This window comes from Podarcis gaigeae, assembly GCF_964106915.1.
Source record: "Podarcis gaigeae genome assembly, chromosome: 14".
Taxonomy (NCBI): Eukaryota; Metazoa; Chordata; class Lepidosauria; order Squamata; family Lacertidae; genus Podarcis; species Podarcis gaigeae.
Window position 1 is genome coordinate 15,157,448 of NC_139690.1, and position 25,164 is coordinate 15,182,611.

General features: G+C 41.8%; 1 protein-coding gene across 5 annotated transcripts in view; it reads right to left on the reverse strand.

Moving 5' to 3' along the window:
- Positions 1–25,164, reverse strand: part of USP8 (ubiquitin specific peptidase 8) — a 36,070-nt gene that overhangs the window by 1,262 nt on the left and 9,644 nt on the right. For 2 of the 5 annotated variants that reach the window (XM_083712504.1, XM_083712505.1), the window contains exons 5-19: positions 23,696–23,846; positions 22,744–22,795; positions 20,951–21,095; positions 19,242–19,404; positions 18,119–18,263; positions 15,429–15,661; positions 13,170–13,778; positions 11,198–11,284; positions 10,602–10,682; positions 10,016–10,278; positions 8,522–8,734; positions 6,334–6,544; positions 2,349–2,585; positions 2,055–2,197; positions 205–337 (exon numbers count right to left, since the gene is read on the reverse strand). In XM_083712504.1, coding sequence (XP_083568630.1) covers positions 205–337; positions 2,055–2,197; positions 2,349–2,585; positions 6,334–6,544; positions 8,522–8,734; positions 10,016–10,278; positions 10,602–10,682; positions 11,198–11,284; positions 13,170–13,778; positions 15,429–15,661; positions 18,119–18,263; positions 19,242–19,404; positions 20,951–21,095; positions 22,744–22,795; positions 23,696–23,846 — 2,866 coding nt within the window. Of the gene's footprint in view, positions 1–204; positions 338–2,054; positions 2,198–2,348; positions 2,586–6,333; positions 6,545–8,521; positions 8,735–10,015; positions 10,279–10,601; positions 10,683–11,197; positions 11,288–13,169; positions 13,779–15,428; positions 15,662–18,118; positions 18,264–19,241; positions 19,405–20,950; positions 21,096–22,743; positions 22,796–23,695; positions 23,847–25,164 lie in introns of all 5 variants that reach the window. The other 3 variants (XM_083712506.1, XM_083712507.1, XM_083712503.1) reach the window with 2 other exon arrangements.

Sequence of the window (25,164 nt, forward strand, 5' to 3'; positions counted from 1 at the left end):
GACCGCAAAATGTTATTTGGCCCAAATACTTCCCAGTACACAAAAATCAAGGCATAAACTACTCCCAAGTGCTACTGAAAAGAATAAAGCCTTCATGGGGGAAATGTTAATAAACAACACTACATTGCACGTGGTTGCTTAACTGGTGATGTTATATACAGATTAACTGGCAGGTAAGATTCATAGCTACACAAAATTACTTACAGATACTGCAAACAGGTTATATCTCTTCAAGTTACTCTTTGGGCCAATAACATATTGCGATAAGTCAAGGTTTTCCAATGGGAAGTCCACTGATGACTGAAGCTTTTGTTTCCACCGTCCATCGTAAGAAAACCTAGGCATGAAAAGCATGAAGAATTACATTAAAAGCTGAAAAGATATTATGGAAAAAACTAAAGCAAGGATTTCCACACTGCTATCCATTGCATATGTTATGCCACCATACTGTTTTGTTGCTTCTGTTTTGTGTTTTAATCTCGCGAACCGCTCTGAGATCTTCTGATGATGGGCAGTATATAAATCTTATAAATAAAATTAAAATAAAGTAAAATTTCCCAAAGTGTCACCTCACAGACCAATTAGTTGCTTATGAGACCAAATCGGATGGATTAGGATGAATTGCAATTCTGCAATTCTGGGCTGCATCAATAGGAGTATAGCATCTAGATCAAGGGAAGTAATAGTGCCACTGTATTCTGCTCTGGTCAGACCTCACCTGGAGTACTGTGTCCAGTTCTAGACACCACAGTTCAAGAAGGACACTGACAAACTGGAACGTGTCCAGAGGAGGGCAACCAAAATGGTCAAAGGCCTGGAAACGATGCCTTATGAGGAACGGCTAATGGAGCTGGACATGTTTAGCCTGGAGAAGAGGAGGTTAAGGGGTGATATGATAGCCATGTTCAAATATATAAAAGGATGTCACATAGAGGAGGGAGAAAGGTTGTTTTCTGCTGCTCCAGAGAAGCGGACACAGAGCAATGGATCCAAACTACAAGAAAGAAGATTCCACCTAAACATTAGGAAGAACTTCCTGACAGTAAGAGCTGTTCGACAGTGGAGGTCTTTAAGCAGAGGCTTGACAACCATATGTCAGGAGTGTTCTGATGGTGTTTCCTGCTTGGCAGGGGGTTGGACTCGATGGCCCTTGTGGTCTCTTCCAACTCTATGATTCTATGATTCTATGAATCTCACATCCTGAAAATCTCTTGTTTTTGTTTAAGGAGTTCCCTGGGTATAATTGAACCTACTCCTTGGTTTAATTAATGTGGTCAGCAGGAAACCAGGCCTTATTGCCAATGTAACATGCAAAGCAGGGGCAAGGAATGTTTTCTGGCTGGCCGGCCAAATATTTATCTCCCCACCAGCGCTGGGCGAAATTTGACAAGTGGGTGGAGCTGCCCACCAGTCAATCACCCAACACCAGTATGATTCTGTGCATTGATGCTCCAGTTGTCAGGACTTTAAAATGTAGACTAGTTCAAAGTCTTTTTGCAAGAAGCCTTGTGGGAGTTTTAAAGAGCAATGCAAAACTGTTTGCAAAAGGGCTTTCAAGTAGCCCTGCACTGTGCTTTGGCTGCATGTGCTTGTTCCCAGGAGAGCAGCCAAGACAGAAATCACCCCTGCCCATTAGTTGTCATCACCATAGGAGGGATGTCAGATGACTAGGTGTGGGTTTTGAGAAATGGCATTCTGGGTTGAATTTGACCCCCTGGCAGACAAGACTGGCCTGGGAACCAGAGTTATCCACCAAAATGTAAAATAAGCCCATAAGAGACTCTGAACGCATTACATTTCTCACCTCAAAATACGTATGTTATGCATCCTCCAACATTACCCCATGCAAATATATATTTCAGAGACTACATTTCTGAACATGAAACAGAAGCAGCACCAGGTAGGGCCTGAAATGTCTCTGACATTCCAGAGAGCTGCAACTGAACCAAATGGACAATATGAAGCAGCTTCCTATGTTATATTAAACAAACAAAAAATCACCTTAGAGCTTTTAGGGAAGCTAAATAATCTGTACAGTTACTTTTGAGTCTTACCGCTTCAAGTGCACTAACAAAACAGGAGGCAGCTTCCAGATTTCTAATTTTTTCAAAGAATCTCTTCGGGTTTTGCAATGACTACAATGAAATCTATTGTTATCCGTCAGTTTTTCTTCTTTGGAGAATAATCTAAGGCATTCCTGGGGGGAGGGGGGGGAAGCAAAAACAAAACACAACCTGAATTCAAAGGTTTATAGCAGAGGTGAGGATTTATAGGAAGTTTTTTTGAAAGAAAAACTGGGAAAGTTAAACATTGTTAACTAGTGACCTAAAGTCACTCATTTGACTAACCTGTAGGGTGCATTTACTGGTAGATGCAAGTGGCAAGGACAAATGCATAAAAGCCTCAAAGGTCCGAGACTTTTTGTGACACGTAAGACACTGAACTGTGGATTTGAACTGGCCTTGGAAGAGAGCAACGATAATCGATTCATTGAGCAGTTTGTGTTTGTGCCAGGCAAGTTCTGCCGCTTTGAAGTCATCCAGATTATCATTATTTTCTTCTTTGTAACGTTTTCTGTTGTCAGCCTGGAAAGTTGGGAAGTAAAAAAAAAAATGCTTAAAGCATACCTGAAACATATGAAGGTAAGTTTTACAGACAGGAACATCATCAGGTGGAGCTATGGAAAGACAGAAGGAAGGTGATAATGCTAAACATGCAAACATTGAAACAGATTCTTTGAGCACCCTGGCTACGTTGTGCTATTGCTTTTTTTCTTGGCCAGAAGAATGGAAACCTTCTGCCAAGAGTCACAGACTGAAAGCAATTATTTGTACATGCGAGAACAGATGGATAGTTTTCTTTGAATCCTTTCGTTTGCTTTTCTTACCACTATTCTCCTTTTCTCTCATGTGTTTGGCTTATTTTGCTACTGTTGTTTTATCGTTACAAATATACGCTTTACCTAATGTGTATGTAAACAAAAAAACCCAGCAAATGCATCTTTTTAAAAAAGAGTCATATTTCTTTAAGGGCCACATACCAGCAGTGAATAGGACCCTGCTTCCCCTCTTTCTCCTCCCTCCACCCCCAAGGGAGCAGCTGCCAGGCAAGTGACAAGATTGCTCTTGATAGAGATCTGAACAAATAACTTGCAAATACTCCTAACTTTCTCTCTCGTCACTTGTTTGGTTCTTGCCCCCTTTGCCTTCCTCCTCTACCTCCGACTGCCCTGCCCGCTACAACAAGCCTCCAAGGCTTACAGCGAGCTTTTAAAGCAGGTGAGTACCACCAAACCCCATACTGAAGATGGCATGGAAAGCTAGGGCTGAGCAATTGGGGTTGGGGGTAAAGGCCATCTGGAGAGAACATGGCAAAAGCAAGATTCAAACTGGCGATTCAAATCTGTAGCTCAGCTTTTTAGCTACATTCCACACCAGTTTGTACACTATCTATCTACAGTTGTACCTTGGTAGTCAAACGCCTTGCGACCCGAACGTTTTGGCTCCCCAATGCTGCAAACCCAGAAGTGAGTGTTCTGGTTTGCGAACGTTCTTTGGAACTCGAACGTCTGATGCTGCTTCCGATTGAGTGCAGGAAGCTCCTGCAGCCAATCAGAAGCCGCGCCTCGGTTTTCAAATGTTTTCGGAAGTCGAACGGACTTCCGGAACGGATTCCGTTCCAGAACGAAGGTACGAGTGTGTGTGTGTGTGTGTGTATAAGATCAACTGAATCATGCCATCCCTGCTTGTAATTTAAAGGAAGTTCTCAAGCTTGGGTAGCTACAGGCTTCCTAACTGAAGTTGGGGAAAAGGGAAGATGGAGAATTCAGTTGGCAACATTCTCTTGTCTTCTCTAGTCTACCTGCACAGGGAGGTCCAACTCAAAAGCTTGTGAAATGTTGAATAGAGTCTACACATACAGCGGAATATGGCAGAATGGACCGTAGCACTTAATTGCTGCTGGGATATCATGTTTCTTAACAATCCCTTTAACACATTTTAAGCAGAATATGAGCTCAAAAGGCAAAGGGATTTCTTATTATACTAACTTTCTATTTGAAGTAAGGTTTTTTGGGGGGGGAGCGTTTCAGAATGGTGTTCCCCCATCTGCAGTCTGAAGTAGCACAGTCCATTCTGCAATTTAATTCTGCTGTTTGTGTAACCTAACTAAGAAATGGCAGTTGCAATGGATTGGAGAAACGAGACACACTCAAATAAGGTTATAACCATAACCTCCTTTTTGCAGAACTTTGTGTTTTAGGAACAGAACACTGAATAGTTGCAGTGGCATCCAAGAGTGAAATGAAGAACAGGTTTTTTTTCCTATCACACTCATGACATGGCAAAACAAACAATAAATCTATGTACTAGACAGAAGATGGATAATAAAGTTTTGGTTTACTTACTCTCTAAGAGGACATCATAGTTTTTGTAAAAATAGGAAGGAAAAAAAAGACTGAAAAACAGATCTTGCAAAAAAAATATATATCCAGTTATTACATGGCTAATTTCAGGAAAGGTAAGCTAGATGAGGATAACATGATGGACATACCTTTTAAAACTGAACTTAGTTAATAAGAAAATAAATCCTTCAAATTCAAAAGGAAACTAGTATAGTTGTCCTTGACAGACTGTGCCCAATTCCTTGATCGTTACAAACTGGATACTGCAAAGCAGTTTTATACTAAATTTCTTGGCTATATTTATAGATGCTTTCTCCTAAAGTAATTCTGATTAGAGATCAGTTAAGCTGCACACATCTGCCTCTGCATTAGTGTTTCTCATTCTTTACGTGGGCATTTTAGCAGAAAGAAACAATGATGAACTTGATGGGGAAAAGAGTGAATATTTTGCTGTAATTAAGGATCTTAGGGCTAGCATCGGTTTGATTAAATAGAAAGGCAACCTTTCTGGTAATCATCTCAACCAGGAGTTCCTAGAATTTGTCCTCATCAGTACATAAAGAATGGTGCTTAAATACCCCTAGTATTTGTCTTCATGCTACTTGGCACATGCAACATAGGAGTGGGGCTACTCTGCACAGTCCCACTTCCTATTTACATGTTTATTTTACACATAAGTAGAATGCCTGAGTAGGGCTACATTCTCTATAAAAAGCATGAACGATCTCGTGATTTCTGCACCAGTTTTCTGCTTTTAGGAAACTGCTTAATGAACTTAGACATTGTTCTGCTGCTTCAGGTCAAAAAGTCTCATCTGATTTTGTATATCACCTGTCAACTGTATCCCAGCTAGATAACCCTGTGAAGCTCAAAAGCAAAGCATCCTCCATTGTTTCTTTACAGCACCTGGTTCTAAAGAGCTATATGGAGTCAATATGGCAAACTGTCCCTCCAAGGGGGGGGGGGTAAAGACACAAAAGCAGAATCCAGAACAGCCAAACAAGGACTGAACATGCTCAGTGGCTACAGAATTTTGAGTGTGTTGAACTATGGCTAGGCAGCAAAACAAGACTTTGTTAGAATGTCGCTGAAGATTAGGTTGGGAAGTCTGTAAAAAAAACCACTGTAAGATAAAATGTATATGGTGCGCTGTTAAAACTGAAAATGTATGGGGGGGGAAACCAACAACAGAATGTTGAGTGTCTGTTGGAATTAAGAATGGAAAATGGGTGTTTGTAGAATAGAATGGAGCAATATAAAAGGCAGCTGGTTGGTTGGCATGCTAAAGAAAAGTACTCGACACTCTGACATCTCGTTGGAGGTCTCACTTGCTCATTGGTCTATGTTAATAAACATCAAAAATCCCATGGCAAATATAATTATGCAATGAGTGAAGAAATACTTTTTAAAAATTTACAGCCAAAGCAGTAACAACTGCCCACTTTAGATTTTAGGTCAAACTGAGTGTGATGTTTGTCATGTAGTCTGCCCAGGTGTGCTCGAGTACTTCCTTACTCTCTTTAAAAATATATATCCCATTTTTCACCACCTAGGCAACTTCACATCTGAAGGCAGCCCTGTTTAGGGAAGTTTTTAATATTTTATTGTGTTTTTAATACTCTGTTGCGAGCCGCCAGAGTGGCTGTGGCAACCCAGTCAGATGGGCGGCATACAAATATTATTATTAGTCTCAAAGTGACTTACAACAATAAAACATGCAGAATTAAAAACCTAAAGAATTTAAATTCTATTTAAAAAGCAAAACAAAACCCAAACACTTCAAATAGCTTGTAAAGGCAGAAGTGCAATCCCCCTTTCCCCTCATGGTTCAAAGAAAAGAGTAAATACAAAACCTTTTGGTTGGGAGTGGGGTGGTTAGCATGTTAAATTCTGAAACGAAATGCTTAATTTTCACCAAAAATCAAACTTACTTTATTTAAATCTTCATGTAGACCATCCATTAAGAACAGAAGCAATTCTTGAGAGTCTTGCTGGCTGTACCCTGCAAATTGGTCATTGATCTTCCCAATAGTAAATTTAAAGTCTTTTGGACTGATATATCTGTATTGTCCAGTCCAAAGAGCTTTCACGATAATGCCAAACTCCTCAGCAATTTCACCTTTGTGCCCTAAGAAATTTGACCTGCAAATAACAAGAGAGTTTAATGGCTGACACCATTTTTAGAGACATAGTTATCTGAAACAAACAGAATACTGTCACTTGCATGTTTATCCTTATTCCCCGAATGGAGCAATATATACATCAATAGTAAAACACTGACTAAGTGAATATATTTTGCCTACTTTGGAGAATGCTGTATGACCCCTTGCCTTCAAAGAGGCCAGGCTGGCTGGAACATGGAAGAGGGTATTAAGAACATAAGAAGAGCAGTTCAGTTCAGTTCAGTTCAGTTCAACATCCAGCTAGTTCAGAGCTTTGAGGACTTAGTCACTTGATCCAGGGACATATCTATTGGCCTATTGCGACCTCTTTTTCTTAACGGTGTCTGCTCCTGCTCAGGCTGCACAGAAAAAGTAATTTGGTTCCAGAAATTCATTCTGATTGTGCAAATAAAATATGACTGATAGAATTCTACAGGATGGGGTAAAAAGGTAAAGGTAAAGGGACCCCTGACCATTAGGTCCAGTTGTGGCTGACTCTGGGGTTGCGGCGCTCATCTCGCTTTATTGGCCGAGGCAGCCGGCTTACAGCTTCCGGGTCATGTGGCCAGCGCGACTAAGCCACTTCTGGTGAACCAGAGCAGCACACGGAAACACTGTTTACCTTCCCGCCGGAGTGGTACCTATTTATCTACTTGCACTTTGACGTGCTTTCAAACTGCTAGGTTGGCAGGAGCAGAGACCAAGCAACGGGAGCTCACCCTGTTGTAGGGATTCGAACCACCTTCTGATTGGCAAGTCCTAGGCTCTGTGGTTTAACCACCTGCATCCTACAGGATGGGGTATTAGGGTGCAAAAAATAGTCCAGATCCAATGATCCCCAGATGGTGGAGATGTCAGGTCCCATCCTGGTGCCCAGACATCTTCACTTGGTGGCAAGCAGTTGAAAGCCAGGTTCAAAATGTGCCTGGGGCCTGGCTAATTTCAAACACTGCTCACACTGATCAAACCGCATGACTACAGAAAGCTCTCTCCTCCTTTGTGACTCCCAGAAACTCTTCTTCTTCTTTGGTGATCACTCGTAGCCAAGTAAGATTGTCTTCCATACAGTTTTAACAATGAGTCCTTAAGTGACTGCGGAGGCCATTTCTGGATCCACACGTCCTTCCACAGTGGGGACATTGGTTTCCGGGCGGGAGTTGATCACGGAGTAGATTTGCCAAGCGTGCCTTCCTCTTAGCACATTTCTCCCTTGCGTCCCGAGTTCGAGTGTCTTCAAAGCCCATGACACCTTTGGTAATGGGTGTTCTCCAACTGGAGCGCTTGCAGGCCAGTGTTTCCCAGTTGTCAGTGTTTATACTACATTTTAAAAGATTTGCCTTGAGAGAGTCTTTAAAGCTCTTTTGTTGACCACCATCACTACGCTTTCCATTTTAAAGTTCGGAATAGAGTAGCTGCTTTGGAAGACGATCATCAGGCATCCGCACAACATTGCCCCAGGCAGCGGAAGCAGAACAAACCATTCTCCACTACAGGGCCCAAGATGTGGAACTACCTGCCCCATGAGATCTGCTTAGCTATCACTTGGTCACACTGTCCAGAAAAGGGCTTTGCCTTGTTTGGCTGATGTTATTTATTTTTTAGAGCTGATGTACTTTAATCTGCTGTATTCCGTTCGATGTTTTGTTGTTTTCATATTTTGTTTCGTACTTGCCTTAGCCGCTTTTGAGATAAAAGGAGCAAGGCGGTAGATGTAAGAGTAAATAAACCAAACCTAGATTAAAGATAAATCATGTCTATGGCTATTCAGTTCCTGGATGGGAGATGCCCTGGAAAGACTATGCCTACTGCCTTAAGTTCCGAGATAAATGTGCTAAATAAAATAAACAACACTACGATTTCACTAAAGCAGCATATCTAAATAGATGAAACAAGTTTCGCAGTCAGCTGTGTGTTAATGGAAGCAGTCAAACAAACAAGCAAATAAATAAATAAATACCGGTTGATATCATCTTGATACAAGTTTCTGTTGAAATAATCAGCCAGGTGTGGTGCATTACACAGGCACTGTAACACAGAGTTCATATAGCAAGTGTTTCCCAAATTACGGAGGCCGGTCAGAGCTGGTCCCATTCCACCAAATACAGGGTTGAGATTACGAATCTGAGACGCAGAGAGCCTTGAGATTTCAGTTTTAGGATAGCTTACTGGTCTGTAAGGAAAGAGGTAATATTAAAGAGTGAAATGTATTTTCATGCTTTTTTAAAAAAATCCAAGCTGCATCCGTCTCTATGGTGCCACTAGCATGTCTCTCATGAATCAATGGAACAAAAGTGAGTTTCCAGAAATCTGTAGGAATAGACAAGTATGTGCTATATAATATTAACTGCAGCCTTTTCATTTTAGTGAAATGGCAACGACTTTTTAAAAAAACACGTTTAAGTGCTTTTGTTACATATGCTACTGCAAAATTTTACTTTGTAGAGTAGAATATTAATACAGATTAATACAGATTTAACCTTCTCTGTCTGCTTGACTCTCTTACGAGACTTTAAAGTGCTTAACTTTGTCTTGATCATGCCCAAACTCATTCAGATTATAAATACTAAAGGATACTTGAGTCTTTGTGATACCTTGCTCCTTTCAGATAACAAGGTATCCTTGCCCTAGCAAGCTATAAGTTTTAAAATAGAAACATCAGGCTTTCGAAGGATGGAAATGAAATGCTGAACCAATAGTTTGTGTGTGTGCTAGGACCGAGTGATATCACCAGCTAAACATCACGATATACTGATATACATCACAATGTCTGAAATAACGATGTAACTACGTAGCAACTGCTACTACTTAGGGGTCAAAAACTGATATGTTTTTACTTACTGTTACTATATTGTTACAACTGTTATTTTATAGTACAGAGCAACAGGGGTGGCAAGAATCAGGAGAGAAGCGATGACTGGCTTTCCCCATATCACAATTTTTTACATAGCGCGCACACACACACACACACATCGTGATTCACGATGTATCGCCATGTCAGATATTATGAAACCGATATCATGATGTGGACTTCAAACTTATTCTGGACAATATATTGAAACAACAGCCAGTCGTATGTGGGTGGGCATGTATATGTGTGTGTTCATACACACACTTAAAAGGCTTGCATAAGATTTGTTCTAACAAGCATTTATGGGAATAAACACGTCTCTGCAATATCCACATTGCGCATGTGTGGGGGAACCTTTGGCCTCCCAGATAAAGAGAAACTCCCATCAGCTCCAGCAACCATGGATAAGGATGATGGGAGTTGTAGTTCAGCAACATCTAGACAGCCAAAAGTCCCCCACACCAGACATGGTGGAACATAATCACACAAATGGCAAACATTTCTAATCCTTCACATATTTCAGTAACTGTAAAAGACATTTTTAGCAGGTACCCTAGAAAAGCAAGTCTTATAACACTGTTTCTGAGTTTCCAGCAGACATACTTGTTCTCACGGTTGATAGTAGGCTTGACGGTGATTTTCTTTGTCTCTTCCTCTTGAATGGCCTGGGTTATGTCTGGCGAGGAGTAAGAGCGCTTCAATTTGGAATGTTCCCTTTCCCGCTGATCAACAGCCTGAGTCTTTGGTTTATGTGTTGGCGGGGTCGATGGTGGAGTGGCTGACTGAGTCATTTCTGGTGGATACATGTGAACTGTATTTGTCGGAGTGTGGTAGTAACGAAAAGTCCCCGTGACTGGCTCCAGAAACTTCACATGACATGTGCCCAAAGAGAAAAGGGAGCAAGTTATATGACAACTGCAAAGATTGCACAGTCACTTTTGAAATTCGTATTTCTTTCCCAGCATAACCCAGATGGAAAAGTATTATAATGGCCTCTAGAGTGACGTAATATTGGCATATTATTGGCTTGCGCCACTCTTCTCAGTCTTACAGGTTTAACTTCTGGGTCCAATTATATGGCAATTACCATATTTTTCTCAACATCCAAACAGCAAATATAAAAATGGGTTCAGCACAAGAGTGTTCACAAGCAGAAAAAACCCAGAACATCAGAAGACATTCTACTCACCTTGACCCAACCAAGTGGCAATCCTGGTATTATCCTCCCCATCTCCTCACTCCGTGCCCTTGTTAGTGGCTCCCGCTGAGACTGAAAAGAACAACACAGATCAAAACTGTGGGTCTTAAAAGATACATACCTACTTTGGCTGTCCTCAGCATTTTGCAGGCTTTCTGCATAAAGGAGATTATGTGTTTTAAAAATTCAAAAAATTCAAGTTATCAATCAATGTTTCGGGCTAGTGCAAAACACCATCCTGTTGCACATTCAAAAATCCAAGCACAGAAGGATGGTTACTTCACACTACGTTAGATACAAGCCACTGTATCTATTGGGTTGTATTCCACTATGTCCTACTCAGAGCTGACCAACTGAAATTACTAAACCTAGGTTAGACGTGTCCATCAATTTCTATAGGTCTACTGTGAGAAGGACTACCACTGGCTGCAACCCATTATTATTATTTATGAAAAATAAAATATTGAAATGCATTTTATGAAATGTAACACAAACAGTTACATGACAACGAATGTAAATTGAGGCCATGTTATGACATCGGCACTAGGTTTCAGCAGCTAGACACAGACACCTCACAGTGAATTTACTTTATTTTTTTCAGAGTCTTGTTCAGTATCATCTCTAATGGCTTCTGGCTTTTGGGTGTCTCTTTCTGGTTGTCCTGTAACCCCAGTCTGCTGTAAAAGATTTTGAAAGAGAAACTTTCAGTTTTCATTAATTAATTTATCAAGCTCCAAAACGCCTCAATGTTAGTATAACATGACTGCAATACACAACAGGATCACATAAAATAGCACTTTACTCTGGATGAATTGCTACGGAGTACAAAGACACCCAAAACAAAACACTGACGAATTTGAAGATGTATTTCAAAGTGAAAATTGCTAGCTGCATGAATTGTATACAGTGGTACCTTGGGTTACATACACTTCAGGTTACAGACTCTGCTAACCAGAAATAGTGCTTCAGGTTAAGAACTTTGCTTCAGGATGAGAACCGAAATTGTGCTCCGGCGGTGCGGCAGCTAAAGTGGTGCTTCAGGTTAAGAACAGTTTCAGGTTAAGTACGGACCTACGGAATGACTTAAGTACTTAACCCGAGGTACCACTGTATAAGGAATATAACTTTCTAAGACTCACACGCAACTAGCCAAAACTGCCCTGTAAGAAAATTGCTCCAAAAGCTCTGGATTCTCAGCCCTTGAAAAACTCTGCTGAACATGCTTGGTATCGCTGCTAGTGAGCAGTTCATGTTTCAGTCAGATATTTGTGGGGGTTTTCCCCCCAACGAACATTATGTCCAAGGAGAACCCTGAACATGCCAGCGCTTGCCAATCTTAGATCTTCTCATCTGAAACACCTCTTAGTTCCTCAGGGATTTTTTCTCTTCCAAGAAAGCAGCAAGTCATGATCAGTAAAAGTGATCAGTAAAAACAAGAACAGTGGCAAGCCATTTCTATATGTATCTGCTTTTGTGGGGGTGGGGAAGGAAGAGCAAAACTCCTTAATCAGCAAATCCTGTAAATGAATTGGTATTTCACCTGTGTTTTAGTTTAAGAAAGGGTGGTAAAGCTGTGGCCAGTGGGCGTTACAGCTTCCAGGAGGGTTTTTGTGGCCTGTAGAGACCACCAATGTTTTCTTGTGGCAAGGATTAAAAAATAAAACCCTCTGAATCACCACTGCCTTCCTTTTTTAAAAAACAACCCCTCTGCTGTGTTTTCAGCATCTGCTGCCTCCTGCTCTACAAAACACCTAGCAATCACTTCTGTGCTACTGTAACCTTATGCAGATTGCTTGAAAATGTGGAAAGGTGGGTGGCTTAGTGCCTTTCCAGGAGCCCTGAGTGACATGATAGGTTTACTCACCCCTCTACCACATGCAGCAGAGTAGTGGGGATGGGTGTGTGGGAAGCCCAATGTTTCTGCTGCGTGAAAGGTTCGCAGGAAGGTTTCCTGTGCGAGATAAAGGTATCTATGGGAGCTTCATTAAAACCTCTCAAGCCCTTTCCCTATTAAGGTAAAGGGACCCCTGACCATTAGGTCCAGTCGTGGCCGACTCTGGGGTTGCGGCGTTCATCTCGCTTTATTGGCTGAGAGAGCCGGTGTACAGCTTCCGGGTCATGTGGCCAGCATGACTAAGCCGCTTCTGGCAAACCAGAGCAGTGCACGGAAACGCCATTTACCTTCCCACCAGGGCGGTACCTATTTATCTACTTACATTTTGACATGCTTTCGAACTGTTGGCAGGAGCAGGGACCGAGCAACAGGAGCTCACCCCGTCACGGGGATTCAAACTGCCGACCTTCTGATCGGCAAGCCCTAGGCTCTGTGGTTTAACCCACAGAGCCACCTATTTCCCTATTAGGAATGTGCAAATTCACTAGTCTGCCTTTCTCCCTCCACGATTCACCTCAGTTGGGAACTTGCCTCCTGATAGGGCTGGAGCTGAAACAGTAAAGGTGCCTCTCTGGCTTTGATAGAATTACTCATTTTCAGGGGGTAAAGGGAAAACTCTTTAGACAAAGCAGGATGCTTGCCTTTTATGCCCATGAATTGCTCACCTTGCCTGAGCCAGAATCCACCCTCATGGACGCCCGGGACTCCTCTGCAAATCTGCGCCTCTGCATTTCTGGTGTCCAGGTAACCTTGTCTTTTTCACCCACAACAATTTTGTCAGTGTCCGGTTTTCTGACTTCAGGGGATTCATTTTCGGTTCTGCTTCCTTTTTTCATGTCTGTGAGCTCCTTGGGCGCATTCTCCACCTCTTGCTTCTCAGCTGCCCCTTTGTTGGCTGGCTGGTCTTTTTCTCCCTTCTCTTTCTCTTTTGCTTTCTGGAGGTGCTCCCTGCCTTCCTTCTCCCTCTGCTCCTCTCTCACTCTCTGCTCTTGTTCTTGCTTCTCCTGCCTCAGCTTCTCCCTCTGTTCTTCCTGTTGCTTCTCCTGCAGTTCTTTTTCTTGCTTGCTTTTTTCCAACTGGGAAGCCTTTTCCGCTGGTAGGTGGCCTTTCTCCTCCTCTCTCAGACTGGCCTTAGCATCCAAGGGAGGCTTTGTGGAACGATCTGGAACCACTCTGCCATTTGAAATGAGCTGCTTGCCAATGGTTGGGCTTTCAGCTCTTGGCCTGTTATCAGCGTCTGGTATTTTTGCTGAAGGCTTTTTTGTACGATCAATCTGAAAGGGCAAAAAAGTTAAATAGACATATTTTGGTAAGATTTGCAAGCTACGTTCCCTCAAAGATCACTTAGTGCCAACATTCTCTACTACTCACTTTTATGGTTTTACAAAGGTATTCCAGTCTGGGCGAAAGTATTTATTTATTTATATCCTGCCTTTTCTCCTGAAGTAACCCAGGGCAGCAGACACATCAATGATAATATATGATTTATAAAAACAGTTAAAAACTTCTTTAAAAAACCACACAATCAACTACTTTCATAGCTAATAATTTCAGGGTTGCCAACAACAGATCTTTCAGCCACAAAACGCATTGATAAATAGGAATGTTTTTAGACCCTTCCTAAAAGTTAGGGACGCGGGTGGTGCTGTGGGTTAAACCACAGAGCCTAGGACCTGCCGATCGAAAGGTCGGTGGTTCGAATCCCCGCGGCGGGGTGAGCTCCCGTCGTTCGGTCCTAGCTCCTGCCTACCTAGGAGTTCGAAAGCACCTCTAAGTGCAAGTAGATAAATAGGGACTGCTTTCTAGTGAGAAGGTAAACGGCGTTTCCATGTGCGGTGCTGGTGCTGGCTTGCCAGATGCAGCTGTCACGCTGGCCAGCTCCCGGCCTCTTGAGCGAGATGAATGCGCAACCCTAGAGTCGGTCACGACTGGCCCTGATGGGCAGGGGTACCTTTACCTTTACCTTTAAAAGTTAGTAATGAGGGAGAATATGCTACAACCCTAATGCAAACCTGCAAACAATTGTGGGGGGGGGGGGGAGGAATTATGCTTGTATGGCCTAGCCAGTTTTATTTGAACATGGGTTTTCTCCTCATCCTAGGAGATTAAATCCTCAATTGCCCAGAATCAGGTCTTGCTGTAGTAAGAGAAGTGAGAAAGCCCCACTGCTCCCAAAGAGAGAACCTACAGGGGTGGGTAGGTGAGAAATACCTGAACACACATTTGTAGTTGCGGACCATTTGCATTTCTAAGTTGAACAATTCTCCTCCCCTAAATGTTATTCATTAAATTTATTAAATACTTCCCATAGAACTCCCCAAAGCAATTTAACAGTAGGAAAAATCCCCACACATAAATTTCAATCCAGCACTGATAAAATCTGAGACAAAAATCTCCACTCAAACAACTTGTCTTCAACTGTCACTGTGGTGATTTTTATGCTCATATGGCTCTGCTGCTTATTATTATTGCTTTTCTGAGTATTTGTTTTACTGTTTTAATGGTCTTGTTATCTGCCTTGGAAGCGATAATGCTGAAAAGAGCATTGGAAATTTCCAAACAGAAGCCAATTTTGAATGCTTCCAAAGGCTTTTGTTGTGCGACTCAAGTAGGTTTGCTCTGCCAGTTGAAGACAATCACCCAGCAGGTTACACAGGCCTAAGGTTTATGATTTTTGTCCATGCAGAACAAGGTCTTTTCTTCCCCAACCAGTTACCAGGGTCTTTCCTTCATATTTCTTAGCAAGGCAGCTGAAAACATTTACAGGATAGCTATTTCACCTTGCAATTATTGTATTACAGTGCAGGCTTTTCCTCTCTCTTAGTACTTCAGAAAAAGCAGGCTCATCCTATCTGTAGCAAAAAGGTGGCCCTGTTATGTCAAAGTCCAAGTAGAAAGTTATTTTCTTGCTAAGAATCACTGACCTGAGGAATAATCTTTACTGCAGACACTGGTTGGACTATGGCAGGTAGGTTTTCAGACTTAGCAGGAGTAGCAGTTGATCCACAAGGAGCTGGTGGTTGAAACGTGTCCACCCTCTCCTCTTGATCATTTGCAATATTAGGTCTTTCGGTAACTTCCACTACAGAAGGTTTTACATGGACAACAGGAACTGGAGATGGAGCTGGTTCTTCCAAAGATGGGTAAGTAAAATCCACTGAAAGATGAAAAGAAGGTTATGTTTTGGTTTTCAGAAATTTTTCTAGGGAAAATAATGTACGTTTAAATGAACTGTTACCCAAATGTGTCTCCTCCTCTGCCACAGTCAATATCCATTTTGGAGGAACACTTTTTGGTTCTGCCCTTTTGAGAGATTACACCAGGGATGGAGAAACTCCAGTATGCAAACTTATCCTGGCCCTGCCAAGGGCGTTTCCCAAACTATGCCCGCCTGCTGATGTCGCTGGGGATGTTGGTTGATGGGTGGGAAAACAGGGGTTTTCTCTCCCAATATAGAACAGGATCACCCAGCCTAGGGAGCAGGATTTAATCTCCACTCATTGTCTGATGAGTGCAGATTAAAAATGGGAGGCAGATCGGTGCAAGATTGGGTACTGCCCCTGCGGCACGATAGAGGTGGAAACCGTCCTGCTATGATGCCGTTTTTACAGGGATATACACTTGGTTTTTATCACCCCGTTATACAGAAAATTCCAAGTGGGAATTTAAAATCTCTGATAGAGGACAAGGATCCAGAGATCACGTTAAAGGTGGCCAAATTTTGTGCGGTTGCCATAAAACTTAGGGAACAAGCTGTGCTATTATAAAGGCTAAGGTCTTAGAAGCAAATAATAGATAAAATTGTAGTATTGTTTATCGTTATTTAAATTTAATTTTATTGTTTCTGATTTGTATAGTACGGTATGTGAGTCTAGTCTGGGACCGTAATAAATTCAATTCAAATTCAAGATTGGGTACTTAAAAGGGAGGGGAGAAGGCTTTTGCAAGTCTCTTCCCTCATCCCATCTTAAGTCCATGATCTCAAGCAAAGACAGTGCTGGAGAAGCCCCCTCACTGCCTTTTTTGCAAAACCCACCTCAAACAACAGAGAAGGGAGAAAAAGAGCCACGTTTCACAAGCAAAGCATACCCTCCAACATTCCCCTGATGAAAATTGGGAGGCAAGAGCACAGCACCAAAAAAGTGCATCTTTTGGGGGCTGCACTCTTTCCCAAGTCAACTGATTTGTGCAAGAGCATGGCACCACTGCAAGTGCTGGCTTGTCCCCGGGACATTCTGGGATAAAATCAGAAGCCATGGTTTCTGTAAGTCTGGGAATAGCCCATTAAAATAGGGACGACTGGAGGGGATGGCAAAGGCAGAGTGCTGGAGAAGTTCTCCCCATTGTCTTTGTTCGCGAAACCCATGAGAGGCATTTTGGCAGGTGGATAGCCTCGCCCACCTGTCAATTACATGACGTCACAATGACACCATGTGGCTGTCAGGTCAGCAGCCCCGCCCACCTGTCAAATTTGGCCTGCAAGGACCTGACGAGGATCTGGCTCCTAAAGCCAAAAAGGTTCCCCAATCGTAGATTAGACAGACAAGTACGCAAGGCAGGACCTTTGTGGTGATGGCAATGAGATTCCTATAAACCCTCCAAAGGAGATCTACCAGGATTTTTTTAGTTTTTAGATATCTGTCCAGGGCCATTTTTATTCAGCTTGCTTTTAATCTATTGCTTCAGTCGTAGCCTGCTGTTTTACATTTTGTTTTTTTGTAACTGTGCACCTCTATGCTTTATTGCTTTCACTGTTTTTTAATCTGGTCAACTGCTAAAGAGGATTAAAGATATGTCAGTGTAACAACCATTAGGATCTACTATTTAAACTTAATGAAATACCAACTGACAACAGAGTGAAACCAGTTGCAGATTTATCATGTGTTCAATGTGTAATACCGTTGCCGTTTGGTCTTATTTCAATTTGGATTATGTCCTCCAAAAGCTCCAAGTAGGTAGGACATTTAGGCACCAATTCACTCTCCTACAAGCAATCACCTGAAAGTGATCCATATGAACAATGACAAGCCAAGCCCTCAAGAAACAGAGCTGTAGTCAGATTATTGATATCTAAATTATAACCTTTTTGTCTCTGAAGCAGGTGGTAAGATAATCGTAGGTCATGAAATATATTCCCACCCTGACTTTGAAAAGACAGTTCACCTGCAATAACAGTCCTGTGCAACAGTCTGAAGATTTTTTTGGGGATCTACAAATAAATAAGTAGGCTTAGAAACGCAATCTGTGCAGCTCAATCTTACAGGAGCTTACTTGGAAGCAAGCCCCACTGATTTCAGTAGGATGTACTCCTGAGTAAGTTGTGGACAGAACTGCAGTACAGTGGTACCTTGGGTTACATACACTTCAGGTTACATACGCTTCAGGTTACAGACTCCACTAACCCAGAAATAGTACCTCGGGTTAAGAACTTTGCTTCAGGATGAGAACAGAAATCGCACGGCAACAGGAGGCCCCATGAGCTAAAGTGGTGCTTCAGGTTAAGAACAGTTTCAGGTTAAGAACGGACCTCCAGAACAAATTAAGTACTTAACCCGAGGTACCACTGTATTAGGGAAGCTTTTTCTTTACAACAGAAGGTGTTTTTAATACATACAAGAGACAGAAACTGCTTCATTCCTGTCATGTTGCGGTGGAGTTACTTTGGCATTTGTTGTATACTGGGGATAGCAAAGGAGCCAGTTCTCATAACCCCCTTCCAAGACCAAGGGCTCATTCTTCAGTACAGCTTTACTTTCCCACTGGAAGTGAAAGACAAAACATTTTACAATAAGCAACAGAACTTCCAAAGTGAAGCTCATATTTATCAAAATCAGGTCATGTGGCTAGATAATGCACTCTGTGAAATGGAAAGAGATGGACTGTCTTTTCCTTATTTTTACAACAAATATACATTTAACACAGCTTATATAAAAATGGCGGATAGAACAGAACAATGTAGTTGTTCTGACATTTGTTTATTATGGGGCAGTTTATTCTAAATATTTAGACATTTCAGTACACCACCTCAAAAACCTTAGTATCTGTTTAGAAATTGCATACTTGAGGCTATTTTTACCCATCTACATTTATTGCCATAACATTTTGTTTTCTATTTGAGGAAGGCTAAAGTCATGCCGGTCTGTATCTATTTCACTTTGGAAAAAGAATAAACTATGTTAATACAATCAACTAACTTAAACTTAGGAGAATACTGCAATACCACAACCCATTCATTCAATGGCCCAGTGAAATGTAACACTTAACTATGATTGGTTGCCTTAAGTTTGGGTTATGATCCCAGATGCAAAGCAAAACCATGGTCATCTACATTTATTGAAATAAACTATTTCTTAGCAATATAAAACTACGAAATAAATGCTAAATATTTAACTGAGCCCTATCTCCAAAAGGCATGAAAGCTCCTTTACCAATGTGTTATTGAGGCACAGTTAATTGCCTTAAAACTACAGGTTCACATTCTGGTTTGTGCTCAATTTTTAATCACTGTTTAGCTATTCAGAGATAACGATTGTTAAGGAAAACAAACCATCAGCAAATGCTATGTCTGCATGGGACAGTATCACTTATGGAAATTTATGCAGACTTATGTTAAATAGTAAAAGATTGTGTCTGTTGACAGAGCTACCAAAACACAGCCCTCTAAGATACAGAATTACATCTACTGGGAATCTCATTTATCAAGGTAACTAGAAAAAAATAAACCCGAGCATGTTCACCTTGAAAAGGGCATCTTTGAGGCTCCGCAGAGGTGTTCCTAATTGCAAGTCTTTGGCTGAACTAAACCAGTCAAGCAGAACAACATAATCAACTTGTCCTCTCTCCTTCCATGGTTCTTTAGATGTATCTGGGAGTTTAGCCTCAATCCTGTTAGCAGTGACTCTAAAGTTTGAAGCAGTAACATAAAAGATAAGGGGGGGGGGAGAGGAAAGGGGGGAAAATGATTCACAAAGTGCAATCTGTCATTCAACTGAAGGAGGAGAGGTGGCAGCAATCAATTGCTGTCCAAGGGGACAATGGTGACTACAGAATAAAATGCAGAGTAGGCCCAGGTCGCCAAGCCTGACATCACTCCGTTACATCTTAACAAGCAGGGCCGGCCCTCCCATTAGGCAGAGTGAGGCAGCCATCTCAGGCACTAATTTGGGGTGTCATAAAGAGAAATTAAATGTTTATTTACTGATTTATTGCATTTCTATTCCCAAGGAGAGACACATGGGATTTTCCGTCTCAGATACAAAAATAAGTTGGCTATTTTATGTTGCTATGCACCTTGATTTCTTTTTCTGGGCCGGGGGCATATTTGCTGTTATTGCCTCAGGCAGCAAAATGTATTGGGATAGCCCTGGTAAAGCCTGGAGACTTCAATTCTGGAAGCGACACTTAGTGCCACCTGGTCTAGTAGGCTTCTCACATAAACCAAGTGTGCAACCAGAAACATGCACATTTCCATTTCACATTGATTTCTGGTGACCAGCTGTTGGATATTTGATTGACTGTTGGATATTTGATTGAATGCAGGGTTTAGCTGAGCTGAGGCAGGCCCTTTCAAAAGGACCAAAAAGCACAGTAGTGAAAGCAGTAAGGGGAGACAGGGGAGCCCAAGCAGTGACTTGGCACATACATTTCTCCCCATGGACTGCTTGATGCCAAACTCCCTTCCCTAACACCTATTTATCTTCACAAGCTTATTGCCAGCAGTCACTGTCACCATGGCATTATTGCTCCAACTATGCCTAGTACCGTACAGTGGTACCTCGGGTTACATACGCTTCAGGTTACAGACTCCGCTAACCCAGAAATATTGCCTCAGGTTAAGAATTTGCTTCAGGATGAGAACAGAAATTGTGCTCCAGCGGCGCAGCAGCAGCAGGAGGAGGCCCCATTAGCTAAAGTGGTGCTTCAGGTTAAGAACAGTTTCAGGTTAAGTACGGACCTCCGGAACAAATTAAGTACTTAACCCGAGGTACCACTGTATATTACAGACAGAGGGCTGTATCCAGCTAGGTCCTACTCAGAGTAGGCCCACTGACTCAGTTAGTCATGCCCATTAATCTCAATGGGTCTGCTCCAATTAGGAATAGTACTGGATACAACCATTCTCGATTGTCTACTCCTAAGGTTCCAATACCAAGCCTGAATATTGCCTCACAACCGTTTTATACAAGTGCTGTCAATATTGCTAAGGCCTTTTAAAGGTCCATTAAACTAGGGACCATCAGCATATCCCATGTCCTAAAGTTCCGTAGACCAACTAAGCACCTTTACAAAAAAGAAGTAGTCGTCAAGACTACTGTGTGTACTTTAGGCCTTTTATTGTAGCTGGACAAACAGGTGTTCCATATTTTCTCCATTCTACTCCTGATAAATGGTAAGCGCTTAATCGGTACACAGTCTTAAGACTCTGCTAAGAAAGTTTATTCCATACCCAGGACTGATAGCTTCTTCTGGAACGCAGACAGAGTTTGCAATGCAGGACTCCTGGTAATCCTTCAAGCACCGAGCATCCATAATCATCAACTTAATACTTTTGTCCATCATCATTTTAAACAATTCCTCTGCTGTGATTGTTCCTTGGGAGAGAGAAATTATTTTTTAAAAAAGCTGATACAGTGGTGCCCCGCAAGACGAATGCCTCGCAAGACGGACAACCTGCTAGACGAAAGGGTTTTCCGTTTTGGAGGTGCTTCGCAAAACGAATTTCCTATGGGCTTGCTTCGCAAGACGAAAATGTCTTGCGAGTTCCTGCGGGGTTTTTTCCTCCCCCCCCCTTTTTGCCAAGCCGCTAAGCCGCTTATCAGCTGATCCGCTAAGCCCGCTAAGCCGCTAATAGTGCTAATCCGCTAATGAGCTTGCTTCGCAAGACGAAAAAACCGCAAGACGAAGAGACTCGCGGAACGGATTCTTTTCGTCTTGCGAGGCACCACTGTAGATCAGAATACAAACGCTTGTTAAAGTTCTTTTTTAAAAAAACCTCTATTAATGTTTTAAAGAGATGACTCTCACTGAAATATGCTTGTGAACAAGTATAATGCCAGTAGGGACTGCCAGGGAAACAATGCATGAGGAAGCTTGGCAATAACAACAACAACAACAACAATAATGATGATGATGTGGGCGCAACTTTAAAAGTATTGGTTTTGGGAGCATCTGTCATGCTGAGAATCTACTTGAGATTCTTACATTGCAGGGGGTTGGGCTGGATGACCTTTGGGGTCCCTTCCAACTCTACAATTCTTTGATTCTATGGATTGGTTTCCCCAATGCACCTGCACCAGGCCAGGTTTTCCGCTGCCTTGTCCCTCACTCTTAGCAAGTGACAGCAATGAGCTGCATTGTGTTAGCCAGGAGAGCAACACAGCCCCACCATTGCTGCCCTGTCATCTGCAATCACTTACTGCACTTAGTGAAGCCACTTATTTCATATCAAGGGAAATCCAGACAAGAAAGAGCTGAGAAAAATCTATTCCCAGCAAGGCAGTCAAAAGAGCTGCAGGCAGAGCCTTTTTACATCCCTATTGTCACATGACTTGCTTATCCCTACGAGAGGGTGGGCCTTCACTCCTGGTTGTACTGGAGGCCTCCCACACACCTCCAGAGAACAGCTGTTGTTAAAATGGGTGAAGATGCCCATAAAGAAATTGCAGAATGGAGGTGCACAGATTTCTGAGTGGTATCTTACAACTTTCAAGCTCGTTGCTTAGGATCGCCTACAGCCATACCACCTTGAACATGCCCAATCCCGTCTGATCTCGGTGGTTGGTTAGGAACAACCATGCATTATAGCCCCATTTTCAAATCATAGTATCTTCTTATCGTTACCCTCCGGAACACAAAATGTGAACAGGGTGAATATAGCACATACAGATCTTATGTAAAGTATCCGTTGCAAATGCTTAGAAAATTACTTGAACCGTGATAGGGAGGGGCATTCAGGCAGACACTTCACCATGGGGAGCATTTATGAGATATATTTTGCTCTCACCTCTGGGTCAAATTCCATACTTAGTGATAGAAAGGAATTCCCTCCTAGGTCTATCTAGGCAGCCCCACATGAATGGGAGTAGTTGGTGAGGAGGAACAGCTGCCTTTCTTGTAGTCCCTATGAATTAACTTATTTGAGTCATTTAGACAAGAGTGATCTACAGATAAATTCCTGTTCTGTTTGTAGTCTCTACTGTGGAGAGCAGAACTGAGGATTAATGGAGAGATGTCACTTACCGGTTTCAGTTTGATTCTTTATTTCTGTTGAACTCTTCTTCTCACCATTGATCTATAGTACGTTAGCATTTTAAAAAAAGGATTTTCAGCAATTAAAAATGCATTAAAAGCAGCTGTTTTTATATTCTTAATTCACAACAACTTTCTGAAGTCAGTAAGGCTGCAGTCCTGTTCCCACTTACCTGAATGTAAGTCCTATTAAATTCAACAGGATTTACACCTGTGTTTAAACCAGGCCTTTCTAAAGCAACCACTCTTGTTAAAATGGCAAAACAGAAGTGGCTGCATAGATTTATGCAAACCAATCATAACACAGTACAAGGTAGCCTTCTGCCAGAGTTGAAGTTAGTAAGAATTCCCCCCCCCCCGCCCCGAAATTCAGACTGGGGATTTTTGCTTTCACCTAGCTCCCTTTTTTAGTTGCCTGGAATCGTCTGGTCTCCAGGCATGTATACGCACTGCTAAAAATCCATTATCTGAATTAAGTGCCTTAACAGGGACAGGATTTGGTGATCATATGGTATTTTCCAGCCTTTAGCATCAGTCTAAAGAAATTCAATATTAAAGGTCCATCTCAACTTCACAGCTCAAGGTAGACCAATGATATACATGCTTGCAATATTAACAGAGAGCCACACATCAGATTGCTCAGTTTAGCAGTTGCAAGCTAGAATGGTGATGACCTTTTAGGGCCTGAATAGGATTTAAAATAGACAACCTTCAGAATTATTCAACAGGATAAGCCTGTTGAATATATGAAATATTAAGCACAATGTATTTAATGAACAATACGCTTAACCCTAAGTAACTGCTAAGTTTTGTTTTCACACTTAAATAATCTAATTTTAGGTGCTGCCAGATATAAGCCAACTCCCCCCACCTCCAATATTCTAGACTAGTTTTTTGAATGTTTACAACAGATAACATTTTAAGGATTAAGTGTCCCAGTTACCATTTGATTTTTTCCTTTGGGATCTGATGAATCTTCTGAAGAGGTTTTGGTTGAAACTTTTGCATCATCTTTCAATTCCTGCTTTTTCAACTGTTGCTCTTCTTGCCTTTCCTTTTCTTCCAGTTTCTTCCGCACTTCGGCTTCTTCATATCTAGTTTAAAAAAGAATTACAATTTACAATTTGCTTTTTTCATTGCAAGAGATTGTTTTGTTGGCACTTTCTGTTAAGATGCCCGAGTCTCTGGTAGATGAAGAAAGCCAGTCATTGCTGGGTTAATGCCTCCAACAAGCCTAGGCAGGAAACTCATTACGTAACTTGCATGTGTTCCTCATCCTCTTTCCCAGGAGACATCAGTAACACTTTTGACCAAGGCTTTGAAGGTCCTGGTCAGTGACTGGCTCTCTTCATCCACCAAAGAAGGCAAAGTGAACCGTTCTCCTGGAGGACATGGGAGCCAGTCACTGCTGAGACCTACCAGAGCCTGCCTCTAGGTGGGGAAGACTGTAAGTGCTCACTAAACACATCAGCCAAAGCCTGATAATCCTTAAATCTTTACCATCTGATTGCCATTTGGTTTTCTGGACAATAGACCCAAAACATCATGCATCCTTTTACATGCTGCTTACTCCGATGGACACAAGAATGGGTTTGAAGCCTTAATATTCTACTAGAAATGCAGAGCAAGTGCTATTCCGAAGTTGACAAAAATGTAAGATCTCTATTATTTTAAATATATTAAACAAACACAAAATCACAGTTTATAGGACTGTCAGAGTAGCGTATGTATGTGAGCATTCCAAATGTGGTGAGTAAACAAATGTAACTAATATTCTCACTAAATTCTAAAAGAAGACTTCAGAAACTGATGTCTGAGTAATGAAAATTCTAATTTTTTTATTTAAAGGAAGTCAGATAAAAGACTTCATCTGGTTTCATCAAGGCAGAAGTCAACCACTCTTCCTCCTTCTTATAGATACCATTTAATCACCACTTGCACATTAATTAATTTCTAAATTCAGTTATTAACTGCTCTTGTACCACAGGAGAACAGAAAAAACAAAGCATGGTACTACTAGAGCTTGACTTGGAGTCTGTTGTAGAAGCGTCGAAGAAAGAATTTGGATTATTCCCAAAGTATTTAATTCATGAATATCTTGGGAGCATTCCAAATACTTTATCGTACTGTTGCCCTTGAAAAACAAGGGCACATTGTTTCTTTGGAGGAGTGGGGGACGCCTGACTGATATCTGTGCACTGGATGGTAGTTATGCCACTAGATTTGGGGGTCTGGAAAACAGGAAATACTATTAAAAAGATTTCTTAAGGAAAAGCACCACACTATCAAAGGCCCAGATGAAATGCCATAGCTCTCCTACAAAATTGTGTGGGGAACATAAGAAGCTACATGTGTTTTCCTACACATATCAGGTCACATTTTCATCATATTTATAAAAATAAGGAAAAATGC